General features: G+C 30.1%; 12 protein-coding genes across 12 annotated transcripts, besides 2 other annotated features; 8 read left to right on the forward strand and 4 right to left on the reverse strand.

The window, feature by feature from the left end:
- Window positions 1–55: part of a mobile genetic element that runs on past the window's edge.
- A 1,486-nt stretch (window positions 56–1,541) lies between these two features.
- TVAGG3_0833150 (uncharacterized protein) lies at window positions 1,542–2,489 on the reverse strand (the record flags this gene model as incomplete). The annotated part of the gene is made up of 1 exon (XM_001306657.1): window positions 1,641–2,237. One exon carries the CDS (start codon window positions 2,235–2,237, stop codon window positions 1,641–1,643), a length of 597 nt encoding a protein of 198 aa, XP_001306658.1.
- Window positions 2,490–2,712: 223 nt separating this feature from the next.
- TVAGG3_0833160 (armadillo (ARM) repeat-containing protein family) lies at window positions 2,713–3,705 on the forward strand (the record flags this gene model as incomplete). The annotated part of the gene is made up of 1 exon (XM_001306656.1): window positions 2,713–3,621. One exon carries the CDS (start codon window positions 2,713–2,715, stop codon window positions 3,619–3,621), a length of 909 nt encoding a protein of 302 aa, XP_001306657.1.
- Window positions 3,706–3,838: 133 nt separating this feature from the next.
- TVAGG3_0833170 (ankyrin repeat and SOCS box-containing protein 4 family) lies at window positions 3,839–5,050 on the forward strand (the record flags this gene model as incomplete). Its single annotated transcript, XM_001306655.1, has 1 exon — window positions 4,088–5,026. One exon carries the CDS (start codon window positions 4,088–4,090, stop codon window positions 5,024–5,026), a length of 939 nt encoding a protein of 312 aa, XP_001306656.1.
- A 296-nt stretch (window positions 5,051–5,346) lies between these two features.
- TVAGG3_0833180 (low-density lipoprotein receptor domain class A family) lies at window positions 5,347–6,405 on the forward strand (the record flags this gene model as incomplete). Its single annotated transcript, XM_001306654.1, has 1 exon — window positions 5,347–6,405. The coding sequence occupies one exon, from the start codon at window positions 5,347–5,349 to the stop codon at window positions 6,403–6,405; it is 1,059 nt and encodes a 352-aa protein (XP_001306655.1).
- Window positions 6,406–7,820: 1,415 nt separating this feature from the next.
- TVAGG3_0833190 (uncharacterized protein) lies at window positions 7,821–8,919 on the reverse strand (the record flags this gene model as incomplete). Its single annotated transcript, XM_001306653.1, has 1 exon — window positions 7,857–8,369. One exon carries the CDS (start codon window positions 8,367–8,369, stop codon window positions 7,857–7,859), a length of 513 nt encoding a protein of 170 aa, XP_001306654.1.
- Window positions 8,920–9,268: 349 nt separating this feature from the next.
- On the forward strand, window positions 9,269–10,330 carry TVAGG3_0833200 (LP20373P family; the record flags this gene model as incomplete). The annotated part of the gene is made up of 1 exon (XM_001306652.1): window positions 9,286–10,188. One exon carries the CDS (start codon window positions 9,286–9,288, stop codon window positions 10,186–10,188), a length of 903 nt encoding a protein of 300 aa, XP_001306653.1.
- A 103-nt stretch (window positions 10,331–10,433) lies between these two features.
- Window positions 10,434–11,156, reverse strand: TVAGG3_0833210 (galactose-binding domain-like family; the record flags this gene model as incomplete). Its single annotated transcript, XM_001306651.1, has 1 exon — window positions 10,500–11,156. The coding sequence occupies one exon, from the start codon at window positions 11,154–11,156 to the stop codon at window positions 10,500–10,502; it is 657 nt and encodes a 218-aa protein (XP_001306652.1).
- Window positions 11,157–11,522: 366 nt separating this feature from the next.
- Window positions 11,523–12,914, reverse strand: TVAGG3_0833220 (uncharacterized protein; the record flags this gene model as incomplete). Its single annotated transcript, XM_001306650.1, has 1 exon — window positions 11,944–12,909. One exon carries the CDS (start codon window positions 12,907–12,909, stop codon window positions 11,944–11,946), a length of 966 nt encoding a protein of 321 aa, XP_001306651.1.
- Window positions 12,915–13,268: 354 nt separating this feature from the next.
- TVAGG3_0833230 (aggrephagy protein) lies at window positions 13,269–14,978 on the forward strand (the record flags this gene model as incomplete). The annotated part of the gene is made up of 1 exon (XM_001306649.1): window positions 13,269–14,978. The coding sequence occupies one exon, from the start codon at window positions 13,269–13,271 to the stop codon at window positions 14,976–14,978; it is 1,710 nt and encodes a 569-aa protein (XP_001306650.1).
- A 519-nt stretch (window positions 14,979–15,497) lies between these two features.
- On the forward strand, window positions 15,498–16,043 carry TVAGG3_0833240 (platelet formation protein family; the record flags this gene model as incomplete). Its single annotated transcript, XM_001306648.1, has 1 exon — window positions 15,498–16,043. The coding sequence occupies one exon, from the start codon at window positions 15,498–15,500 to the stop codon at window positions 16,041–16,043; it is 546 nt and encodes a 181-aa protein (XP_001306649.1).
- Window positions 16,044–16,098: 55 nt separating this feature from the next.
- Window positions 16,099–17,135: a mobile genetic element.
- Window positions 17,136–20,453: 3,318 nt separating this feature from the next.
- Window positions 20,454–21,215, forward strand: TVAGG3_0833260 (BEACH domain-containing protein family; the record flags this gene model as incomplete). The annotated part of the gene is made up of 1 exon (XM_001306647.1): window positions 20,454–21,215. The coding sequence occupies one exon, from the start codon at window positions 20,454–20,456 to the stop codon at window positions 21,213–21,215; it is 762 nt and encodes a 253-aa protein (XP_001306648.1).
- Window positions 21,216–21,339: 124 nt separating this feature from the next.
- Window positions 21,340–21,876, forward strand: TVAGG3_0833270 (platelet formation protein family; the record flags this gene model as incomplete). Its single annotated transcript, XM_001306646.1, has 1 exon — window positions 21,340–21,876. One exon carries the CDS (start codon window positions 21,340–21,342, stop codon window positions 21,874–21,876), a length of 537 nt encoding a protein of 178 aa, XP_001306647.1.
- Window positions 21,877–24,940: the final 3,064 nt, after the last annotated feature.

Raw genomic sequence — 24,940 nt, forward strand, 5'->3', positions numbered from 1 at the left:
CTCCTTTAATAGTCTCATATAGAGCGCTGTGCTAAACGCACCTTTGGACACCCTATATTAGTATTCGCAATCTCTATATCTTTAATTGTAGCTTTTATAATAATTACATCAAAGAAGTATATTTTTATGCTATTGCCGATACAATTCAAGTTAAAGGGTGCTTCTTTGATATTTCTGATCCTGGTGCAAGTGGAAATGTCATAATAACAGAGAAAGTAGATTCAATTTATCCAGAAAATCATCATTCTCCTAGTTCATGTTCAATGGAATTGAAACCTGAAGTAGAAATCACAGAGCCAATTCAATATCAACGCCATTTCAAAAAGATACACAGAGCGCAGTTTTTTAATTTCTATATAACTACATTTGAGAATATTTGTATGAACTATCTTTATAGATATAGATGTATAAGGTCTTATATTATTTCATTATATAGTTTGTTTGTTAGAGTTAATAAACTCAACTCTAATTCAAACTAATTGAGCAAATATTTTGAGTATTAACTTGAGAATGATAGAACTATGAAACAAATTTGAAATCATTTCAAAAGTGTTTGTGAATATGATTACTAGATTTTTTGTGTAGTTGAGCATTATGAAGTCAAGCTAATGCATCATAAATCATTTTGGTTGAATCATAAAATAAATCTGATAAATTAATTTGATGAATATATGTGTATGACTTTGGTTATAATCATTTACGAAGACATTATGTTAAGATGTATAATATGATTGAAATTTTTATGAAATCAAAATCAAATGGCTGTGAAAATTGATTTGGATTACATATTGCCATTTCTTTATCTAGAGTTGTATATCCTGGTGGAATAGAATACACAAAAGGCTGCGCTCCGAAATTAATTGATAAATAATCTGGATCACCAGCACTTGCATGCCAGACATGTGCAAAATAGCTTGACTTTTCATTAGGAAAATTTATATAATAGCCTTTCTGTTCATTTTCAACTCGAAATCCAATTTTGTTAGTAAATGCATCAAAGCTTATTCCGATTGTTGAATTATCTTTCAATGATTTGAAACCTGCTAAACTATAAGATCGAATTGGTGCCTGACAGCCTAAATAAATAACACTAGAATCCGGAAGCGCAGAATGAGGATAAAATGCAAAAAATGATTGACTAACAAATCTAAATCCAGCAATATACATATTTGGACCTGATATATGCGTGATTTCAAAATATCATCTACCTTTTTTGTATTTATGAATATTACTCCAATATGTAGGTCCATCAGATAATACTGAAAATGTAGTGTTTTGTTGCACTTTGCTCCCATCTGAACCAATTAAATACATTTAACTAGAAGTTTTAATGAATGAGAAGGAAAAGCTATTAAAACACCTTTTAGTTTTAAAAGGTGCGATTAGTATACAAAAATTAAAAACCTATATTATAATTTAATTTTGAGGAAATATCTATAAATGAATAATAAAGAGTCGAGAGTCAAATGGATCTAATGAGTGCCCCTTCACGAAATTCTTGATGCAGAAAACAGCTAAGCAGCCGGATTGTGGGGAAAAATTGAGTTTTGAATTGTATAGTCGTCTCAAAATATTCTGATAAGCAGCACCAAATTTAAGATTATATGTAGAAGAATTTATAATAGTAATACTTTAGTTTTTTATAAACATTTCCAAATGATATCATGGAAATTTAGGATATAATTTATGGGATGTCGTTTTGATTCAAACAATTGTAGCCCGTAATCAAATGTTGTAAATCCTGGTGGAATTGGATAAACAAATGGTTGTTTTCCAAGGTTTACTTTTAAATAATCTGGATCACCAATATTTGCATGCCAAACTGATATATTATATACTGATCTTTCTTTTGTAAAGTATAAATTATATCCTTTCTGTTCATTTCCTATTCGAAAATTGATTCTATTAATAAAAGCATCAAAACTTATTCCAATAGTTGAATCACTCTTTAATGATCTGAATCCTAATGGTTGATAATCTTCAACGTTTGATTGGCATCCCAAATAAATAACAACAGCATCAGGAAGCTTCATTTGGGGATAAAATCCATAGTAAGCTCCTTCATCAAATCGAAACCCAGCTATGTATATATTTGGACCTGATATGTGTGTAACTTCGAAATACCAACGGCCTTTTTTATTTTGATGCAAATTACTCATGTATGCGGCTTCCATGGATTTTACTGGAAAAGGAGTATTCTGTTGGACTACTTTACCTCTTGGACCAACTAAAAACATTTAATTTGTGGTTTTAAATATTTCTGAAAAAAAATATACTGTTTTAAAACCCTGTGTTTTTAATTTAAAGTGCCTAATTATTGTATATGCCGGGTATTGTAATTGATTTTGAATTTTTTGGAAATATAAATCAAAAAATCGTAAATAATAAAGCATCAGGAGCGAAAATGGTACTATATATTTAGGACACCCTGAAAATGGTATGCTCTGTCTCGAAATTCTGGTCTTTCCATAGTTCTTGATACTTCCGAAATTTCAATGAAATTTTTGATGGAAGAAATTGAATATTATCGTTACATGATCATCATACACAAAATATTTAGAATTAGGGGTCATCATTGGTCACATTTCTTTTCAAAACCGTTACACCGCTAACTTTTGAAATTTGGTGTAATAGATATTCTTCATGTGATTAGAATATTTACATAGTTTTGGAGGCTGGACTCCCCAAATATTCAAATTAAAAAAGTGACAAATGTTTCGACATGTGAAGCGCTTTCATTCAATAGCTGACTTTATTGAACTGAAACCGCATGATGCAAACTGCGATCATGAATACAATATGGCCCCTGTTGAATGTGGACTTAATTATGAAGCAAAAATGAAGTTTATTAACGATTACGAAATATATATGAGTCTTCCTATAGATAATGATATCGAACTCGAAAATTTAACATCAATGCTTAACTTCGATGTTGTTTCTTATTCAAAAAAACTCAGAGAAGAAGAGATTTCGCATTTCAATAAGAGATTCTTTGACAAAGTTTATAAATGTATGAGTTCTCAGAACTTATACCTCGTCATGTACACAATTCAGCTATTAGATAACATCACAATTTACTTTTTCGAATATAATCAAGTTATGGATTTCTTTGATCAACAATTTGTTGATGCTGCTATTAATATTCCGAAGAAGTATCCATCCCTTGCAAAGTATGCGCTAATATTTTTGTACAATTTGTTCTTTTCTTCACCAATTCATTTCGAATTATCATTTCCTGTATATAAAGAGCTAATTGAGCTCACCAAAAATATGAACGATAAAGATTTAATACAGAAATCCATCAATTTCGTACATTTACTCGTTAAAAATACGACGAATAAAATCGAAATTCCGAGTAAATTCCTTAGCGACTATATAACCTGGGCAATCAATCACGATATACTTTGTGTTCACTTTAATGAACAAAAATGCTCAACTTGTTGCAAATTAAACGATGCACAGTCACTTGGCCAGATAATTTTGTCTGTTTCAGATGAAATTGTAAAGACCATCCCGGTAGAAGTCATTTCGAAGTTCTTAAATACTCTGGAAACGAAAGAATTACTTCAATCGGAAATGATCTCTCAACTACGTTCAAAACTTGGTCAAGAAGCTGCTTAGCTACTGTAATACATCGAATAGTCTGCAAATTATATTATAATGTTTTAATATTTTATCAAAATTATTTTTTTAGAATAAAAATACTAATATCCATTTATTAAATTAACTAATTTTTAGAATGCATACATTTTCTCATTATATCTTCTTCAAAATCTCAAGTTTTTAATCAATCAAAATTAATTTTAACGAAATGCTTCTATTGAGTTTAAATGATTTACAAATTCCTTGAATCAATTTAAATCACATCTTCATTTTCATTAAAATGACTCAATAACGATTTTAATTTTTTTGTTTTCTCATTAAAAGATCTTATTGTTCAGGAATTTAGTATTTATGGCATGTTTCTAAGCTTATGTTACTGAAAATGACCCGTCATTAACAAATGTTCTCGATCACTTTGAATAGATAAAACATTTATTCAAAATTGGCATTCAAACCGATAAGCAGTTTTCTTCACAAAAATTTTATGGAATCGGCACAGTATGAGCACATTCTTCGCGAAAAGTTTATGGGAGCCATCGTCATGTTAAACTTCATCTATCACCTCGGCGAAAAAAACCTCGATGAAGTTTTTAATTCCATTGTTACAGCAATTACTGATTTAGGTGTTTCTCCTGATTTTGTCCTTAAGCAAATCAACAGAGCTTCCAAGAACAGACTTCCTTACTTGAGACAGTACTTCGAACTCTTTAAATTAATTGTTGAAAAGTATCATGTCCAACTTGACAGTCACAACTACGGAGGACCATTATTAGCTGCTGTTGGATTAGAGTACAATCTTTATCCACCAAAGTACTGGAACTCCTTAGAAGAAGTTTTCGAAGTTGATGAAATGGGATCTCCAATCAATCTTGTTCTCCATGATGATGTTGAAGGTCTCAAAGCTAAGATTTCATCTTTGGACGTTAATGAAAAGATTTGGTCAAATTATTACCGCGATCCCATTAGAATGTTCAAATTAATGGATCCATATCATACATTAATTGATTGGGCTGCATGCTTTGGTTCTGTTAAGTGTTTCCACTTCTTGGCTGAACATAATTCCCAAATAACTTTACAAACACTTACATTTGCTCTTCAAAATGGTAACAAGGAAATAATTGACATATGCATTGAGAAAACCAAGGGTTCTGCAATCGATGAAATCCGAAGAAAAGGAATTCCTACAAATGCAGTTTGCGGCCATAATTACGAGTATGGAGTTAAGTACTTCGATGAGGGCCTTGTTGAAGAAGACTATGGCTTATTGATTAACTCCGGAAATCTCGAATTATTCTTTTATGTTTTGTCAAAAGGAAATATTCTCACAAACAACGACTTCTTCGAAGATGTTAAGATGCTTGCTCCTTCATTCACAATACCAAATCTTGTTGATACAATCCAAGAAGTATTTAATAAACATTAATCTGATTCCCTAATAAATATTGAAATTAGTTCTTAATTGAGTTTATATTCTTGAAATATGAAAGCTAATATACTGTGTACGTGATATAATATCGTATGAAATAGCTTTTTGAAAGATATGAAATTAATATTTTTACAATTTAATGAGAATATATGCGCAAAGGCATTTCATTTTTATAGGTATCCATCATCTTGGATGTTATTAAGTTAATATTGAAATCTAATGAAGAAATTATCTGTAAACCTTATTAAATCATCAAACGTCTTTGAGTACGGTTTATGTGCCAAATATCCATTGTTGCCAAAGTTCATAAATTTTGAATGATTCTTCTGACCATTATAGCCACAGAACAAACTTCAAATGCTGACTATTTTTTCGATAGAAAACAAAATGTTTTTCATTGTTTTACAGGAGATTTGAACTTAACTCTTAGCAAATACAATGATAGTGTTTGTGATTGTTGTGATGGCTCAGATGAATATGAAAATCCAGCAGTCACTTGTAGAAATACTTGTTACATCAACGTTTCTTTATTCAACGAAACAATTGTTAACAGATTTAAACGTGCAGTTGAATTATCAGAAGCAAACAGACGCTCTTCTGTCAACAGACGTAATGAAATGACACAAATAGAGTCTAAACAAGTCTTTAAGACGCTTTTTTACCAAAATCTCCAAAGTGCTTGCCAATTTGATCAAAGTTACTATACCTACAAGATAAACAAGATTTCATTTGACATGCTCAACATTACTAAAGATCCACAAGATTATTGGAATGAATCTATGAATCCTCTTTACAGAGGTCGCTACAATAAATACCTCGAAGAAGAGAAAAGTATCAGAGAAGATGCATTAACCAAAGCTGTAGATATCCAAAACTTTACATTTGTCCACGAATTCAGTAAATTGCACGATTTACAAAAGAAATCAAATGAAACTTGTTTACAATACGAGCAACGAATAAATAAGAGTACAAATTTAGTTTCTAAGATGCGTACAATGCAATCACTTGATTTCGGTCAAAACGACGAGTTTGTAGAATACACATTAGGTGTTTTTCAAGCAAATTTCACATATAACGGTACAAACTACACAGTTCTTATAGACAACCTTCGTTCTATTTCATTGTTTAGTGAAGGCAAAATAGAAACATTCGATAATCTCGTACAAGTCCGAAAATCTTTTATTTTTGAGTCATTTCTTGGAAACAAATTTGTTCTTCTATTCAGATGTTATGACGAAATAATACCACTCGCGTATGGAAATTACGACAAATACAGTCACTGCTTAATATTGGGAGCTCCTGCAGTGTGTCCGACAGAGTTTTCTAATGAAAACTTAATTTCTTTTTATCGAGAAGCTCAATACTTTTTGAAATAGATTTTGTTTTTTGTTTTGTTTGTAATAAAAACAATAGTAATTTTTATAATTCACTACGAATCCAAATTCAATGTCTGCTATGTGCGCCATAAGAAGCTCAAATTTGAATGTAACACTTAAGTCGCGAGTAATCCCCAGACTGTTGGAATATATGATATCACTATGATTAAATATTTTAATGATTATTTGAATTTAAAGAAACATACAATTGAAAAATTAATTTTGAAAAAACCTTCAAGAATAAATTCATCGTTGTTTTGTGTTGGATAATCAAAGCGTTTAATCGAAAATGAATATAATTCATCACATCTAATTAGTGAAACAAGAGGAAATGATATATTAAAAGGATCCGTTTTCATTTTATCTGTTTCAATTGTAGGACAATCAAAACTATCTGCAGTCAAGATATCTCCTGTGCAGTTAATAATTGTTAATGAACTAGTATATACTGCACTAAAAGTATTATCTACATTATTTCCATTGAAAATACATTCTGAAACAGTAAGGAATGAATCAAAAAATGAAGTAAGAAGACCATAATATGAGTGAGCAATTTTACCGGAGTTGTTTTTAAAGATTGAATTTTGAACAAAAGAATTACGTTCCTCATCATGTATCATGCAAGCTGGATCTGAAAAATGGTTGTCATTAGAAATGAAGTAACAAAAGTTAGAAACAGATGAACTATACCCAAAGCTATAGCCGGCTTTATATTGAGATTTTGTATTAGTTATGTTTGTAGAAATAAGAGCTTTATTTCCATATGAATGAGTTAAGCTGCATGATCCTATATCGTCATTACCGCATTGATATAAAGAACTTAAATTTACTAAATTTTTGTTGTTTTCCACTTTAACATTTGTAAATGAATGTTGTCCACTGCTTGATGTAAAGCATCGGAAGGTACAAAATCGATCTTGGACGATGGAACTGTTGCCTTCAAAGAAGATGCAACCCCCAGACCCTTCATTGCGCCTAATAATAGAATAAGTGCATATTGAATGTAACAATTTAATATAATCCATACTGCAATTAATGATGCTCTCTGAAAAATCTCTGAAATCAGAAGAAAGTAAGAAAAAATTTGAAGAAATTGTTGGCTTTGTGTTGTCTGTAATGTTTGTATAGTTTTCTGCTGGTAATCCGTAGTATTCTTCCCATATGTTATTTGGTATATCTTTATTGAAAACCTGAAACTTAAACTAATTTGATCTGTTACAAAAAATAAGGGAAGATTCTGATGAAAATAGCAAAAGATGCCATTATTTATACTCTTTTAAAAGCATGATTATATAAAACGTGCAATAGATGGATAAGATTTTCTCAAGAATACAGGTGATGCTTCAGGAAATATCGATAAAAATTGAAAATGTATCAATACACAAGTATAACACTTTAAGAAAATTCGAACTTAAAAGGTTTATTTAGAAATAATAGAAATAATAGAAAGGTTATTTTGATTTCTGCTTAAAGTTAAGTTTAATTTCTTCTCTGTGTTTGTCTTTATCTTTTTTTTCTTCAGGAGATTCAAGTTCTGCATCAGCAAAGCATGTATTAGACAAACGATAATTTTCTGGATAAAGTGAACTTAGATTTTCTGTTATTGTGACATCCCAAGCTGAGCTAACGTTTGAAAGGTCAAAATAGCATTCATTGACTTGAATTCGTTTTAACGTTTTGAAATACAAACTTTTGATGTTATTTTTATAAAAATTGCAATTAATGATATAGAAATTACTATGTTCGCTGAAAATAAGCAAGTGGCATTCATCTTCGAAGAAATTACAAAACTGAATATTAAAATTAAGATAATTAAATGAAGCATAATGGTGTGCTTCGTACTTGGTGTTTTTAGAAGTGTTATTTGAAAAAGTTGAAAATGTTACGTTTGAATTAGTACGAAAATAAACCTTGTATAAATTTGCTGCAATAGATTTTGAATAAGAAATATTGATTGATTTCATAATTATTTAGCCATTACTCGAATCGATATTACGGGAACCTACTTTGTTTTCATCGCCACTTGAAGCAATTGATTAATCAGAGATGTAATTTCGATATGGAGGCATTGAAGAAACTTGTATATAGCAATTGGCGTCATTACTAGATGTTTTAGAAACCAGACTGCAGATTCGGTCTTGAACACACTCACCTTAATTTGCGTTTATGTATAAAGAGCCGCCTTCAAGGCTCTTATGCTCACATTTGGCAAGCGAGCTTGTATCAATGAGAAATATGAGATATTTATTTGTTTCGTCTCTGATATGAACTGCACCTGTCTCATCAAGAGAGATAAAGAGACAAAGGGAGATGTAAAAGCTATTATCGGCAGAAATGTTGATAATAGCATGTTTATTTTTGTATAATGTATAATTAATTGAAGAGTTGAAGAAATCCTCCCACTCATTGTGGAAAATAGAGAGAATTATATGTGATTAATGATTACAATAAATGTTAACATCATAGTTTCAATAGCTATCGCTTTGAACTAGAAAAGAAATGGTACCATTTTGGTGGGAAAATATAAATGATATAGTAAATTTTGTAAAGTGTTAAAATTTTTTATTGTAGGAAAATATACATAAGTATACTTGTAAAAACATTTTATTGAGCCTTCTCAATTTTGTTCAATGGCCGGAGAAATGATTCAAATTCGAAAAAAGTAAAATATCAAATTTTTGTTTTCTTAAATATCTTGATATGAATAGAAATATTAGTGCGAACATAATTATCAAAATATTGTGAATGCATTCAATGTTAAAACACGCTCAAATTTATAATATTTGATTATCTATTAGAATTATATAAATTATCGATAACTTTTTTGAAAAGTCGATAACAGGTTGGTTATTTAAATTATTCAATAAACTCCAACCATATATGATTCAACCTCCACAAGGATTCATATTTAATGGATCCTTTAACAAGAAGATCAGTTTTATGGGAGGGGTACTATGTATTATCATTGCTATCAAAGTTATCCAACAAGATTTAGTCATGTTTGCAACTTGCACCACATTGCTTGTTTTCTATCAGATTATTGAACATAAATTGCAAGATGTTATGGAAAAAATGACATCAAGTAGTTCCTTTTATTTCGAAACACCATATTTCCTTTTACCATGGGGATTAGTTATGTTTTCATTATCCATTGCAAGTTTCGTTATTATGCAATACCACACAGTCAAATACTCAAATCTATATCTCGCTTTTCTTAGTTCTCTGGTAAATACGCTCTCGATATTTACTCTTGCGACTTCAATTAAATGCTTCCTTATAGGAGCTAAGATTATTACTTATAGATATATTCGTCGAGGATTCTTTGGCGTTTTTGAGAGATTTTTTGTCTTATACAGATCAGTAATTTGCACTTATCGTTGGCTCTGTTTCTTCTCAAATATATGGCCTGCTCCAACAGTTGTTGCCTTTTTAAGTGCTAACAAAACAACTGCTTGTTACATTTACATAGTTATGAAGTGTGTTTTATTGATTTGGTTACTCTGGGATTTTGTATTCTCAATTAGAAGTTACCGAGTAAATTCTGTAAACGCTATTTGTCCAGCTCCTGCTGACATGCACTGCGATTATTGCGTAATTTGCCAAGAAGTTCCAATAGAACCGGTCATTTTACCTTGCGGTCACATCTTTTGTTACCAATGCGCTTATCGATGGCTTTTAACTAACTCTTCCTGCCCGATGTGCAGAAAACCCGTTAAAGAGCAAGTAGCCATTGAATTCAGCGATGGGCACATCCCATTATCAGCACTATTAAGTGTTTTCTAATTTTTAGTATGTTTATTTCTTATTTGGTCGGGACTAATTTATCTCTGTTGATTATTAGCCTTGTTTTACCGAATAAAGTTGTTTGTTTGTTTCATTACTTCTATTATTTTTATACCATAGCTTCAAAACATCAAATAATAATTTCGAAATTTTATGAAATTCTTCATTTTATATCTTTGTAGCTTTAATTTATAAATATATGTTCAGAAAAATCATTTTAATATGTAAAAATTCAATAACATACTCTAGAAATGAAAAATATGAAAATGAAATTCGATAATAATTTAAAATCATAGATAAACGTATTACAATTAGTTTTTAACCTTTCCGATAATAGAAATTTCTTCGTCGCTTTCTAATTCGGTTTCATCGTCAAATATAACTGCATTGCCGGTTTCTGTCTTTCCATATAACTCGAATCTATTAACAACCATGCAGAAATCGCAGTAAGAAGGTACCTCGTCCTGGAATAAGCGAACATACTTAAAGAACTTTGATGGCTTGAAGTCGTAAGATCTGTTTGTGCAATATCTCATCTTTGAATCCTTCTCGACCTTGTGGATGGTTACCCATGTAATGTTATCATTTGAACCTCTTAATGACCAAGAATATAATTCACAGCAGCATCCTCGTACAAAAGTGTTATCATCAAGGCAGCAGCATCCATAGTAGCAGCATCCTGCTCTAACAGAATAGCCTGTAACACTAATCTTGTTGTTTTTGACAGAAAATCCGAGCCAAGGCTTATGATTGTTATCTTTAGCTACGGAAGAGCACCAATCAAATCCGTCATCCTTATCACGGATTGTCATATTTGGATATGTTGGATTGCACTTGGAACTGTAATATTGCCCAATGGATCCACTTGCATCTACAACAAGTGTGCCCTCTTTACGAGCTTTTAAGAGGATATTCTCGCGTTTGTCGTCAAATGGGATAATCTCTAAAACAAGAATGTTCAATAGCATTTAGAAAAAAAATGTCACTTTTTTACCGAAATGAAGTAATTCATTACATCAAAACATGGGGCGTAAATCACACAGCTGCTTTTTGATGTATCGAAAGTGTTTTCAAGTTGATATTGTGTGCTGTTCATACTTTCATGAAATTTTTATACCAATATTTGGATGTCAATTTGTATTTTCATCATGAATTCTAACTCGAATTTGGTATAGTAAGGAATATTTGTTGAGCTCATCGTATGAGAATTCGTAATTATGATTCAATAAATATCTCAAATTTGCAATTTGAATTTTAGGGCTTCCAATCTCAAAAATAGCAAAATCTATTAAATTATTTATATTATTGCTGATTTAGTTTCATATCATATTAATCTTAGCATCAGATTTTTTAAAATGAATATCAGAAATTTCCAAAAATTATTTGATTTCAAGAAAATGATTGTTATAACAGTCGAAATCGAGTTGTTATTTTGTATTCAAATATATTTAGGAGAGAAAAAAGTGGATTAAAACATCATACAAAATGATACTGCGCAATTAGAAGCTCATAATTGGTGAAATTGCAAATATCACTAAAGATTTTCAATTTCGAATGATTTTACATTCATTACTATAACATCAATGTTATAACCATATATGAAAATGTCAAAGCTAATTGTCTCTAAAGCTAAAAGCCTGAAATTCAATAAAATTTTGGTTTTCTTTTACATATTGCAATATTTTCAAGAGATACATTAGTAAATTTATTATATAAACATGCTATTTATAATTAACAAGATCAAAAATCAAAATATTATTTTGGACTTAAAGTTCCAGAAGGAGTTATATTTCCGTTCGTGCTTGGCACACTATTCTTTGAACTACTAGTTCTAGATCTGCTCTTTGATCCAGGAGTATTGCGCTTGGATCGGGTAGAAGTTGTAGATTTTCCAGAGTATCTAGTAGATGATGTAGGATATGATGGAGTGACTGCTCCACTTTCTAGAGCCATTACCGTATCGTTTATTTTAAGATTTAGTTGGTAAACTAAATCTTCTTTAGTTTTGTCATCAGTTAAGAGTGTCATGCATTTAATTTTTGCTCTTTCACGTATTAGTTCTAGGCCGCTTTGATATCGTTGTTCAGCTTCTTGTTGTCTAGCTGCAATCTCATTATTTAGAATTTCCATTTGTTCTTCAAATTTGGCTTCGATTCTTTCCATTTCTTCCTGTTGTTTTGTAGCGTGTATAGATCTGGATTGTTCAAATTCGTTATCAACACGTTCTTTTCTTGCTGCTAAAATACTTTCGCCAATTAAACGAGCTTCAGCCATCAATTGCTTAGCTTCGGCATATTTGCCTTGAGAAGCCATATTTTTGGCTTCTTCAAGCTTTTCAATTTGCTCAGGAACTTCTGCTTCGGCTTCTCTTAATAATGCGGTATCATGAGCCTTATCAATACTTTTACTTTCATTTTCGAATTGTTTTTGTGATACATCGCAGTCTTGTCCATATTTGGTTCGAATTAAATATTCTTGCTTTTTTTGAAAATTGTCGATTTCATCTTTTGCTTGGCAATAATTTATGTAGTTTTTCTTGATATCATTGAGAATTTCTTGATGAATCTTCTCTACTCTGTCTGTAAGAATAAATTGATTTGTTTCTTCGATTTGTCGATCATATTCTTCTGCAGCATCAAAATTCAATGACTGTATAGCTTGCTTCTTTTTCATCCGAAGGTCTGTTAGCTTGTCATTCGCTACTGATGAAGCAACAGACATTTCAAAATAATTTTTTTATATTTGAAAAAAAAACGAACACAAAATTGCGTGGCCCAAAATGACATAAAAAGTTACAAAAAGTGACAATATAAATATCAAAATCGGATTTCGATCCTTTTCATGGGTATAATGCGAACTTTTGATAGCGTATATTGCTCTACATAATAGACTGAGCTATAGGGCATAAAACTAAACAGAATCTGAAAGTACACTTATGATTGCTCTGAATTATTTTTTTGAAAAAGTCCATGGCAGATTCGTCATTTTGACAAATAATATTGCAATTTAGCTATAGATTAATATTTTAAAACATTTTTAGGTTTCACTCTCAAATTTTATTTCAGAACAAATCTTTCTCCATGAAAGGGAAAGATAAAGCGAAGAACATGCTGATCGAAATCTTGAACACGTTTTCGGGCAGCATCTCGCTTGATCAAAATGATAAGGAATTTAGTGAATATTATCAGAGTTGGAACATGCCACTTCTAAAACGCAGCGAATTAACAATAATAATAGAAAATGTGAAGAAGTTTGGCAAGAAAACAGAGTTGAAAGCACTTCTTTCATCTTATTTTACATTCGAACCCGAAATACTTAAAATTTTTGTGGAAAAATATTCTACAGACATCAAAGGTTTAAACAAATGCTCATATATTGTGATTGCAAATGCATTAGGATACATATCTCATAATATAGATATCCAATATCTCGATCTAGTTTTGAATTCGTTATATTTTTTCTTTAATCATATGACATTAAGTCCAAAAATGCAATACCTTTATTTTCTAATTGTCGATTACGTTACATCCAAGCAAAATATTTTGATCCCTCAGTCAGCTTTGTCTCAAATTATTGAAGCCATCACTTTACATATCGATTCAAGCAAAATGGTGTTCAATTCGGCTTGTAATTTGCTTGAAGTCTTATACATCCTCAATGATTGCTTAAATGCAGTGATTATTCTTAAAATTATAAATAATTGTATAAGAATTTCACTAGAAAACAACACGTATCATGAGAATGACGTGCTTATTAGAACAATATCATTCAGATTACAGTACTTTGAATCTCCTGTTTTGGAGTGTGTCCAACTTTTGGGACAAACAAAAGTAAATGATGCGAAAAAAGGCTTATTTGCGATGCTTGGCAACTATTTCTATAGCTTATCAAATAAATTTTCTAGTAACATTATATATCCTATCGAAAAAGACTCGAAATACGCTTATTATTCAGAAAATCCAAAATATGATAACATTGAGTTTCATCATTCAGTAGTTACCGGTTCGATGTTTAATGTTAGCATACCAGGCGTTAATTCTTCACTATCAGAAGAGGACCTTATCGATAACCAATTTTTTGATACGATCAAAATCATCGGAAAAATTTTACAAAAATGCGGTGCTGCGTTTACAGCTTCATTCTTTATTTCTACATCCAACTTTATCACCGACGAAAACTGTAATTTAATGGTTTATTTGGCGTATCTTTATTTATTAAAACGAACTACTCATACGAAGAACATTCCAGAGAAGGTTTTCTACACAGTTATGAACAAGGTTATTTTTAATCCATACATCACGATGTTTGACAAAATCGAAAATTTCGAACATTTGGCATTTATCAGACAAACAGCGATAGAAACAATATTCCTTAAGATGCCACAATATCTTCCAAGATCATTAGTAATTTTACGCGATTTCCCATACCTTTTCGCTGAAGTTTGTTTGAGAATTCAGACATTACAACTCCAAGGCGTCACTTTTGAGGATGACTCCTTCCAAGCACTGTCAGCTGTCGAACAGAAGCTCAGATCAATATATTCTCTCGATCCAGATAACGCAGAAAAGACAATTCAAGCGAGAGATTCATTATTCGTATTTATCTTCGAGATTTTGAATAATCCTCAAGTGACAACCACATGCTTTTCATCTCCTTCATTTGCTTCAGCGTTTTTGACTGCTTTTTTCGAAGAATCTTTTTCAGATATTATTTTTGGAAAATTAACACAAGTTTTCAGAACAGTTAACAGCGCAATCTCACAAACAGTAGGTTTCGTAACAGGAGCTTGAAGAATTTTCAGTTTGCACACAGAAACAGAGAAAACAACTAAATTAGCCAGTCGTTTCTTAGCTTGTGTATTCGATGGTATCCAGCTTAACCCCGCGATAGTAAAAGACTGCGATATTATACTAAGTAATGCTATAGAATACGCTAATAACGTTCCAAGTTACGAATTACTGACACAAATCCTTCAACTTTCCATGCAACAGTTCGTATTCAACCCAGACTTCAACTTTGATATCAAAGCTATCCGAAATTTCGCTTCTTTAATGAAGAAATGCGAAGGAAATCAAGTAAGTGAACTGACCAAAAATAGATTACTTAGTTTTCTTTCAGCATCTCAAACAGCATCCATTTCTTTCTTAACATTGATCCAAAAACCATCAATTTTACTGTTGATTTTCGGAATTTACACAAATGCCCAATTATTTGACGAATTATTTAGACTTATGATGAATTTAGCCAACTATTCTATCTACAATTGCATCAAATTCCATTAAGGAGAGATAGATTGTTTACTTTTAGACATGATTATTAAGTTTCCGAATAATTTTTCATTCAGAGGTGTCCAAATTGAGAATTTCAAATCAAAAGAAGATATTGTTCAGTACGCTTATCCATTACTCAGCAAAATAATCACAATTAAGTCATCAACAGTCATTGCAGAGAAAATAATGCAAATTTTACTTCCAACGAAAGGAACATTTAGCATGATATGTGATTCATTCATCACATTCCTTCTGACTACCATCCAAACATTGAACACATCTCCACCACTTTCATATTCATTAGGAATTCGCCGCCTCATTGCAACAAATCAAGGAATTCCATGTGTTGATTTCTTCAAAGAATCATCTATTGTTTTTTGGATGAAAGTTGACACAGTTCTTGCATCACAAATCAGTACACGAACATCTATATTCAACACATATATAGATGACATCGAAATCTTAGAGCTTTATATTATACAAAACATTTTATTCCTTGATTTACAACATTTCTATCTCAATTCGGAATATATTTCCAGAACAAGCGAAGATAGTGAGAGTATACAGTTTAAATTAAATACATGATAGAACTGCAAATAACCAGTCACAACTTCTACTGGTGAGCTAATTAAATAATTAAGGGTGCACACGAGAGGATCATGTAAACTTCAGAATTTAGAACCTTATTTTTAGGCATTATCTTGGCTACCTATTTAGGCTCGAAAAGCAAAAAATATCAAAAAATACAACTTGACTCCATTATGACCCTTTCATGGAGGTAGTTTTTATCCGCTAGTATTTTCCCTTTGAATCTCTTTACAATTCGAAATCAAATTCAAATCTCAGTAGAAGAAAGGAAGAATCGACTTACTACGGTTGTAATACGAATAAATACATATATTTAATTATTTTTATTTACATAATAATTGTTTGAAGCTCATATTCCAACAAATTTTTAAATAAAAACATTAAAATGTTGAAAATGTTCATATATTTTAATAGGGTTTTGGCACTTTATTGAGGAATTACTACATACATAGTCGAACTGAACTTGATATTTTGAAATTTAAATTATTTATCAAAATTAAAATTTAACTTGAAATTTATAATTATTTAGTCATATTTTGCATAATTCTAAGTAGATTTTGTAAAAAATCAAGAAAGAAAAAATTTAACGTGCTTTATTTTTTCTTTTTTATAATAATACATATTATTATATAATTAACATATTCATAATGTTTCACCCTTTCAAAAATATCCTCCTCCTCTCAAATAAACGTACATACGGGTGGCCTCTTTTTTCAAAAAATTAAAATTTGAAATTTTGGGCTCAAATATTAGAGATTTTTTCAACCTTCAACGATATATGTTGTCTATATCAGACCTCCTTTCTTTTTGATACTTAACATTGTTCCTAAATCTTAGCCGTTAAGGCTGTTCTGAAAATATTTTTTTTCGAAAAAATTCGAAAAAAATTCTTAAAATTCAAAAATCCCTTAATTCCTGAGGATTTTGGAAAAAAGTTTTTACATGAACATGTGTATATTATATGAAGTATATTGATAAGGTAAAAATCAAATTTTATTGCATATTCATCGAGAAAATAAACTAACGAATCCCTCAAAATTGAGAGGGTAATCCTCCTCCTCTCAAATAAACGTACATACGGGTGCACCCTGAAATAATTAAAAAAAAACTTAGTTAATTTATCTTCTGTCTGCGGTTTTGGAAAAAAATATTCTTATTATCCATGTAAATTCAAGTTTTAGATTTGCATATGCGTAAAAATGATAATAAATTATCTTCTTTTATGGAAATTAATTGATTTTTGTACTGGATTTAGACATAAACAATCTGTTTGAATTTTTGAACTATATGTATTCTCTTTTGTAAATTCTAGTTTTAGTTGCAAAACATAAACCTGAAGATAAATGATAATTATCTGGATAAGTTGAATCTACTTTCTCTGCTATTGTGACAGATCCTGTTGTATCAATATATGAATTGCCAATATAGCATCTTTCAACTAGAATTTGATTATCAACTGCATTTAAAATTTTTTTTGGATGAAATTTTCATAAAAACTGCAATTAATAATATTGAGATTATATTGACTAGTAATAAATGTATAACAATTATTTTCAACGAAATTACAAAAAAGAATTTTAAATTTTGGTGAATCAGATCCATAATAAGCTATTTCATAGCCATTTTGATTTGTGGATTTACTGTTTGAAAATGTTGAATGTGTTATGTTTGAATTAGTATTACTTGTGATTTGGTAAAAATTAATATATGAAAGTTTTGAATATGAAACATTGATTGATCTCATATATGTTTCTCCATTTTTCAAATAAAGATTGTGGCTTTTTTCATTTCCTTCACCACTTGAAGAAATTGTTGAATCAAGGATATAATTTTTAAAAGGAGATGTTTCTGAAATATTAATATAACAATATGCACCCATATTGGAAGATTTAGAGCCAAAACTGCAAATTCGGTCTTGAATACACTCACCTTTTTTGGAATTTATGTATAAGGAACCACCTATATCACTTTTATGTTCACATTTGTCAAACGTGCTTGCATCAATGAGAAATTTAAGATTATTGTCTGATGTATCTGAGATGCGAGCTGCACCTGCAGAATCAAGATCACTAAAGGTGCAACCAGATATATAATAGCTATTTTTTGCGCTAATATTGAGAATTTCGGTTTTGTTGCTGTATAACGTGTATTGAATAGAAGAATCAAAGAAATCCGTCCATTCTAAGTGTGTAAAAAAGACTAATATACCTAGCAAACTAATATTCTAAATAAATTTTTAATGGTGATTTTGATCCAAAAAAAGAGGCTCTCAATTTCGATCAAAAGTTTAAGGCTATGCAAGTAAATACATTTTTATAGTCAATTTTCGATATTTCCTGGAAGTAATCTTATGCTCATCAAACAATATCCATTCTGTAGCATAAGATATATTTTCTGCTCGTGAACAGACAATATTTTTGTTGACTACCAATCTAGCACTTTTCCGACTTTGTTTTCAGGGGCGCGAAGTATAAGAAACTTTTGTTGAACAATAAGCACCATTATCGTCAGATTTCGAGTCAAAACTGCAAATTCGGTCTTGAATACACTCACCTTTTTTGGAATTTATGTATAAGGAACCACCTATATCACTTTTATGTTCACATTTGTCAAACGTGCTTGCATCAACGAGAAATTTAAGATTATTGTCTGATGTATCTGAGATGCGAACTGCACCTGTGGAATTAAGGTAAATAAAGAGACAAAAAGAGATGTAATAGCTTTTTGAAACACTAATATCAAGACTACTACTCTTGTTTTCGTATGAATCATATTGAATAGAAGAATCAAAGAAATCTGTCCATCTTAAGTGTGTAAAAAAGACTAATATACCTAGCAAACTAATAATATTCTAAATGGTGAATTTTTCGGATCCGAAAACGAGGCTCTCAATTTTTATATCAATTGAAAGTTTTAGGTTAAGTAATTTAATACTTTTTTATTGTCAATTTTCGATATTTCTTGGAAGTTATCTTATGCTCATCAAACGATATCCATTCTGTAGCATGAGATATATTTTCAGCACATTAACGGACAATATTTTTGTTGACTATATTTATAGTATTGACCAACGAAGCAAAATTCCAACTTTTCAGATGTTTTATCATGGGAACAAATTCTCTAGCATATGATTATTTTTGCAGGAGTATTGATTTTTTTCGAGTTATTCATCACAGGTATTTTTTCCCACAACATACTGTTTACGTAGCCTAGGCAATAAATACGTCAAAATTTTACTTAGTTTTTGCATTTTCACCGAACTCTTATTATTAATAGCTATTCTTGTTAATTTTTGGAATATGTTTTTGTTTTATTTATAATCAGTTTTCAAATTACATTTCTTTTAGAGAAGTCAATGTTGAGCATTTTGAGACTAAAGACTTAACTGAGTTGAATCATCAATATTCAGTCATCATCAATCATTGCAGATACAAACTAAAATAATAAAATATCATCTTTATTATTTTGTCAAGAGTTAATTCTGGCTACTATCTTTTCTTTTGTATATCTGGAAAACAAAATATCTAGTCTCCCATTAAAAGCAAATTTTAGTCAGAAGATTTTATTTCCAAAATGGGCTAGAATTTCATTTCATTACATGGAATCTTTTGAATGAAAAGCAGTATATTTGGAAGAACTACTCTTCATTATGCAGAAAATAATGGTAATGATATGGCCCAACATCTTCCTAGAAGTATTTTGCTTAAGTGATATATAAAGAAAAAGCAAAACATATTGATCATTTAAAAAATAATTCTGTTTGAAGTTATTTTTATTAAAACTACAGTTTAGAATATAAAGATGTAAACTACTGGAAATAAATGAATTGCATGTATTTTCCAAGTAATTACAAAAATGTATTTCGAATTCAATCAAATTAGATATTGCAAAATGTCGAGCTTGATAATAACCAGGTGAAGCATTTGCAGAATTGTTATAAAATGTGCAAAATGTAACATTTGACTTAGAACTGCAATTAGCATAGTAAAAAACAGCATAATTAAGTTTTGAACGTGAAATATTGATTGATTCTAAATAAATTTCATCATTATTCAAATAAATATTTGTTATTCCACGGTAATTTTTATCGCTGCTTAATGTAACAGTCGAATCAAGGATATAATTTCGAAATGGAGATGTTGTTGAAATTGTATTACTAGAAAAAGAAGCCGAACTATTATGAGATTGATTTGCATAACAACAGATTCTGTTATGAATACACTCACCCTTTTTCGAGTTTAAGAATAAACCATTACCGAAATCATCAATATTATTAAAGAGATCAAATTCAGTCCATCAACAATTATTCAGTATGAACATGGTCCTTCATTAGTTAAAGAACTTCATTTGATTGAAAAATGGCATTATGGTTTTTTAAGTAATTATGATTTCTTGATTTTAGTTAACATGATTTCGGGTCGTTCTTTCAACGACATTGACAATTATCCTATCTTTCCATGGGTTGAAACTTATTTCAAATCTCATTCAATTCGTAATCTTTCATTCCCTATAACTATGCAATCTACTAAGAACAGAAACATCAACCAACAACAAGACATTTCTAAACTGAAACAATCACCGAATAATAGACGCTTTGTTTGTTCTGTTTTCTCATGTCTTGAATTATTTTCATCTCTCAACAACAGATATAACTTTGAGACATTTTCATCAATTCATTCTGTTTTCGAACGGATTCGTGATTTTAATGAAAATCGCGAAAGTTTTTCAGAGTTTTATTCATTGCCAGAAATTTTTATTTTTGGTGATCAAACACTTCTTACTCCAAAGATTGAAATCATCAGTGCAACTCCCATCAAAACATCATTTTCAGAAGAAAAGTCACATGACGACATTTCAGAAGAATCATCATTTTCAATAACTATTGCAGATGATGATTTATCAGACGAAAAGATCGAATGCATCAGTTCTCCACACGTTTTCTTACGTGCATCAGAGAGTTGGACAAAAGTAACAATGAACGATCTCGATGACAAAGATAGTATTTCCATCAAACACAGTAAAGTCTTTTCATTTGTTTACGAGAGTCGTAAACTCTTGAACAGTCTTTCAATGAGTCCTTCTCTTTGTCGCTGGATTGATTTTGTTTTTGGTGTTGACCAAACAGACAAATTATATGAATCATATTTGTTTTCTCATCAGCGTTTATGAGAACAAAACCCTTTTTGTTTATGATAACAAAATCATTGATTCTCAAAATAACGTTGTTTATTGTGATCAAAGTAACATCGATCATTTCTATTTTGATCCACATAGTTTTATTTTATGCAACCACATGGGTGTTTTAACACTTGTTTCCTCTAATAGTAATAATACTAGTCCATATGTTTTCAACGCATTTAGTGAGTACGTTACATGCGTTTGTGTCTCAACATTGTTTCGAATCAGTGTTGTCAGTCTTAGTGATGGAAAACTTCTTATCTTTGATAATGACAAACATCGTCTTCATCGTCATGTTTATTTAGGCGAGTACATCTTCCACATCATCATCTGTCCAAGCAGTGGATATATTCTTTGCAAAGCACAGCACGAGTACTTTGTTGTCAGTATCAACGGTAGCATCATCAAACGATGTCCTTTCGACCGAATGACATATCTTTTCTGCACATGGACAGACAACAACTCTGTTGATTACGTTTGCAGCAGTGACCAACAAGGCAACATCGTTGTTTTCGAATCATTCTTCCCCGAAAAACTTTTATTTGCCGCAGCATGTGGTTCACGTACTCTTTGCATTAAATACGACAAGTATTCACTTGGTCTTTGCGTTTTCACAGAAAAGTCCCAATTCCTATTTTATCCTTTCTCTTAATTCTTATTATATTTATTTCTATCCTTGTTTATTTCTTTCATTGAATAAATTATTGTTTTATTAATAAGCATATCGTTTATGATTGTTTAAGGAGGCACTTACACACATCTGACGTTTATTCAGAATGGAATTGCAGACCTGATGTTTTCAGAACAAGTTAAAATCGTGAGAGTATACAGTTTAAATTAAATACATTATAGAACTGCAAATATTTAATAAATAATAAAAAAATATAAACAACATGATTCATGGTTTATTTAACTTCTGTCGAAATGTCCCAATTTCATAAATTAGGGATCTGCGATTTTTTTTTAAAATATTCTGATAATCACTGTAAATTCAAGTTTTAGATTTGCATATGCGTAAAAATGATAATAAATTATCTTCTTTTATAGAAATTAATTGATTTTTGTATTAGATTTAGACATAAACAATCTGTTTGAATTTTTGCACCGTAAGTATTCTCTTTTGTAATTTCAAGTTTTAGTTTTGCAAAACATAAACCTGAAGATAAATGATAATTGTTTGGATAAATTGAACTTACATTCTCTGTTATAACGACATATCCATCTATATCAATATTTGAATTGTCAATATAGCATTTTTCAACGAGAATTTGATTTTCAACTGCAGTGAAAAAATTTGATTGTATGAAATTTTGATAAAAACTGCAATTAATAATATTGAGATTATAATAACTGTAAATAAACAAATAGCAACTATTTTCAACGAAATTACAAAAAAGAATTTTAAATTCTGGTGAATCAGATCCCTCATAAGCTATCTAAGAGCCATATTCATCTGTAGATATACTGTTTGAAAATGTTGAGTGTGTTATGTTTGAATTAGTATTACTTGTGATTTGGTAAAAATTAATATATGAAAGTTTTGAATATGAAATATTGATTGATCTCATATTTGTTTCTCCATTTTTCAAATAAAGATTGTGACTTTTTTCATTTCCTTCACCACTTGAAGAAATTGTTGAATCAAGAATATAATTCTTAAATGGAGATGTTGATGAAATAATAATATAACAATATACACCCATCTTGGAAGATTTAGAGCCAAAACTGCAAATTCGGTCTTGAATACACTCACCTTTTTTGGAATTTATGTATAAGGAACCACCTATATCACTTTTATGTTCACATTTGTCAAACGTGCTTGCATCAACGAGAAATTTATGATTATTGTCTGATGTATCTGAGATGCGAACTGCACCTGTGGAATTAAGGTAAATAAAGAGACAAAAAGAGATGTAATAGCTTTTTTTGAAACTATAATATCAAGACTACTGCTCTTGTTTTCGTATGAATCATATTGAATAGTTGAGTCAAAGAAATCTGTCCATCCTAAGTGTGTAAAAAAGACTAATATACCTAGCAAACTAATAATATTCTAAATGGTGAATTTTTCGGATCCGAAAAAGAGGCTCTCAATTTTTATATCAGTTGAAAGTTTAAGGTTAAGTAATTTCATACTTTTTTATTGTCAATTTTCGATATTTCTTGGAAGTTATCTTATGCTCATCAAACGATATCCATTCTGTAGCATGAGATATATTTTCAGCACATTAACGGACAATATTTTTGTTGACTATATTTATAGTATTGACCAACGAAGCAAAATTCCAACTTTTCAGATGTTTTATCAGCGGCGCGAAGCAACTCAAACATATCGAAAAAGTGTAATTCTCTAATATATGATTATTTTTGCTTTTAATAACAAACAGCATTTGGATCAAAAATAATTGTAGGTAAGAGTATTGATTTCCCAGACAACATACTGTTTACGTTGCCTAGGCAATAAATATGACAAATTTTAACTTAGTTTTTGTTTTATTTATAATCAGTTTTCAAATTAAATTTATTTTATAGAAGTCCATGTTGAGCATTTTGAGAATAAAGACTTAACCGAGTCGGATCATCAATATCCAATCATTATCAATCATTGCAGATACAAACAAAAATAATTTTGTCGAGAGTTAATTTTGACTACTTTCTTTTCTTTTGCATATTTGGAAATCAAGCATTATTTGTGCATCACATAAAGTAGATGACAAATGATAATTTTCCGAATTTATGGTAATAGCCTTCTCTAATATTGTGACGTTTCCGATTGTATCAGTAACTGAAGTGTCAAAATAACATCCTTTAACATGAATTATATTGCTCTCTTCATAGAAATATGTAACTTTGATATTATTTTTATCAAAACTACAATTAATTATGTATAAATTATGCGTAGTATGAATAAATTTAAAGCAACCATTTTGGTAGTAATTACAAAGAAGAATTTTTAATTCACACGAATTAGATTCATAATAATCGGTTTGATTGCCATGATCATATGTAGTAGTACTTTTTGAAAACGTGGAATGTGTTACATTTGAGTTCGAATTACCAAAAACTTGATAATGATTAACAAAATAGAGTCTATTATAAAAAATACTGATCGATCTAATGTAAACTTCACCATTGTTCATATAAATTAATGACTTTTCTCATTTCCTTCACCACTTGAAGAAATTGTTGAATCAAGAAGATAATTTTTTAAGGTGAAGTATATGAAACTTCTATAGAACAATAAGCATCATTATCGTCAGATTTCGAGCCAAAACTGCAAATTTGGTGTTGAATACATTCATCTTTTGTAGAATTTATGTATAAAGAGCCGCCTTTGTCTCTCTTATGCTCACATTTGTCAAATGAGTTTGTGTCAATAAGGAACTTAAGATTGCTGTTTGTTTCATCTGAAATGCGAATTGCACCTTCTTCATTAAGATAAATAAAGAGATAAAGAGAGACATAATAGCTTTTTGAGACATTAATATCGATTCCTTTATAATATATTATTAATCATATTGAATTCAAAAAATATATGATAAATGGATCTTATAACTGTAAGTATCATTATTTAGTCATCTTATAACTTTATATAGAAAAGAAACCGTGTGTATTGCTAATAAAAAGTCTTATAAAAATGATCAGAATTATATTTTTGTATTGAAGTCTAAAAATTGGGTTCATAACTAAGAAGCAATATTGAATAATATTTCTAT

The sequence above is a fragment of the Trichomonas vaginalis genome, chromosome VI, assembly GCF_026262505.1.
Source record: "Trichomonas vaginalis G3 chromosome VI, whole genome shotgun sequence".
Lineage (NCBI taxonomy): Eukaryota > Parabasalia > Trichomonadida > Trichomonadidae > Trichomonas > Trichomonas vaginalis.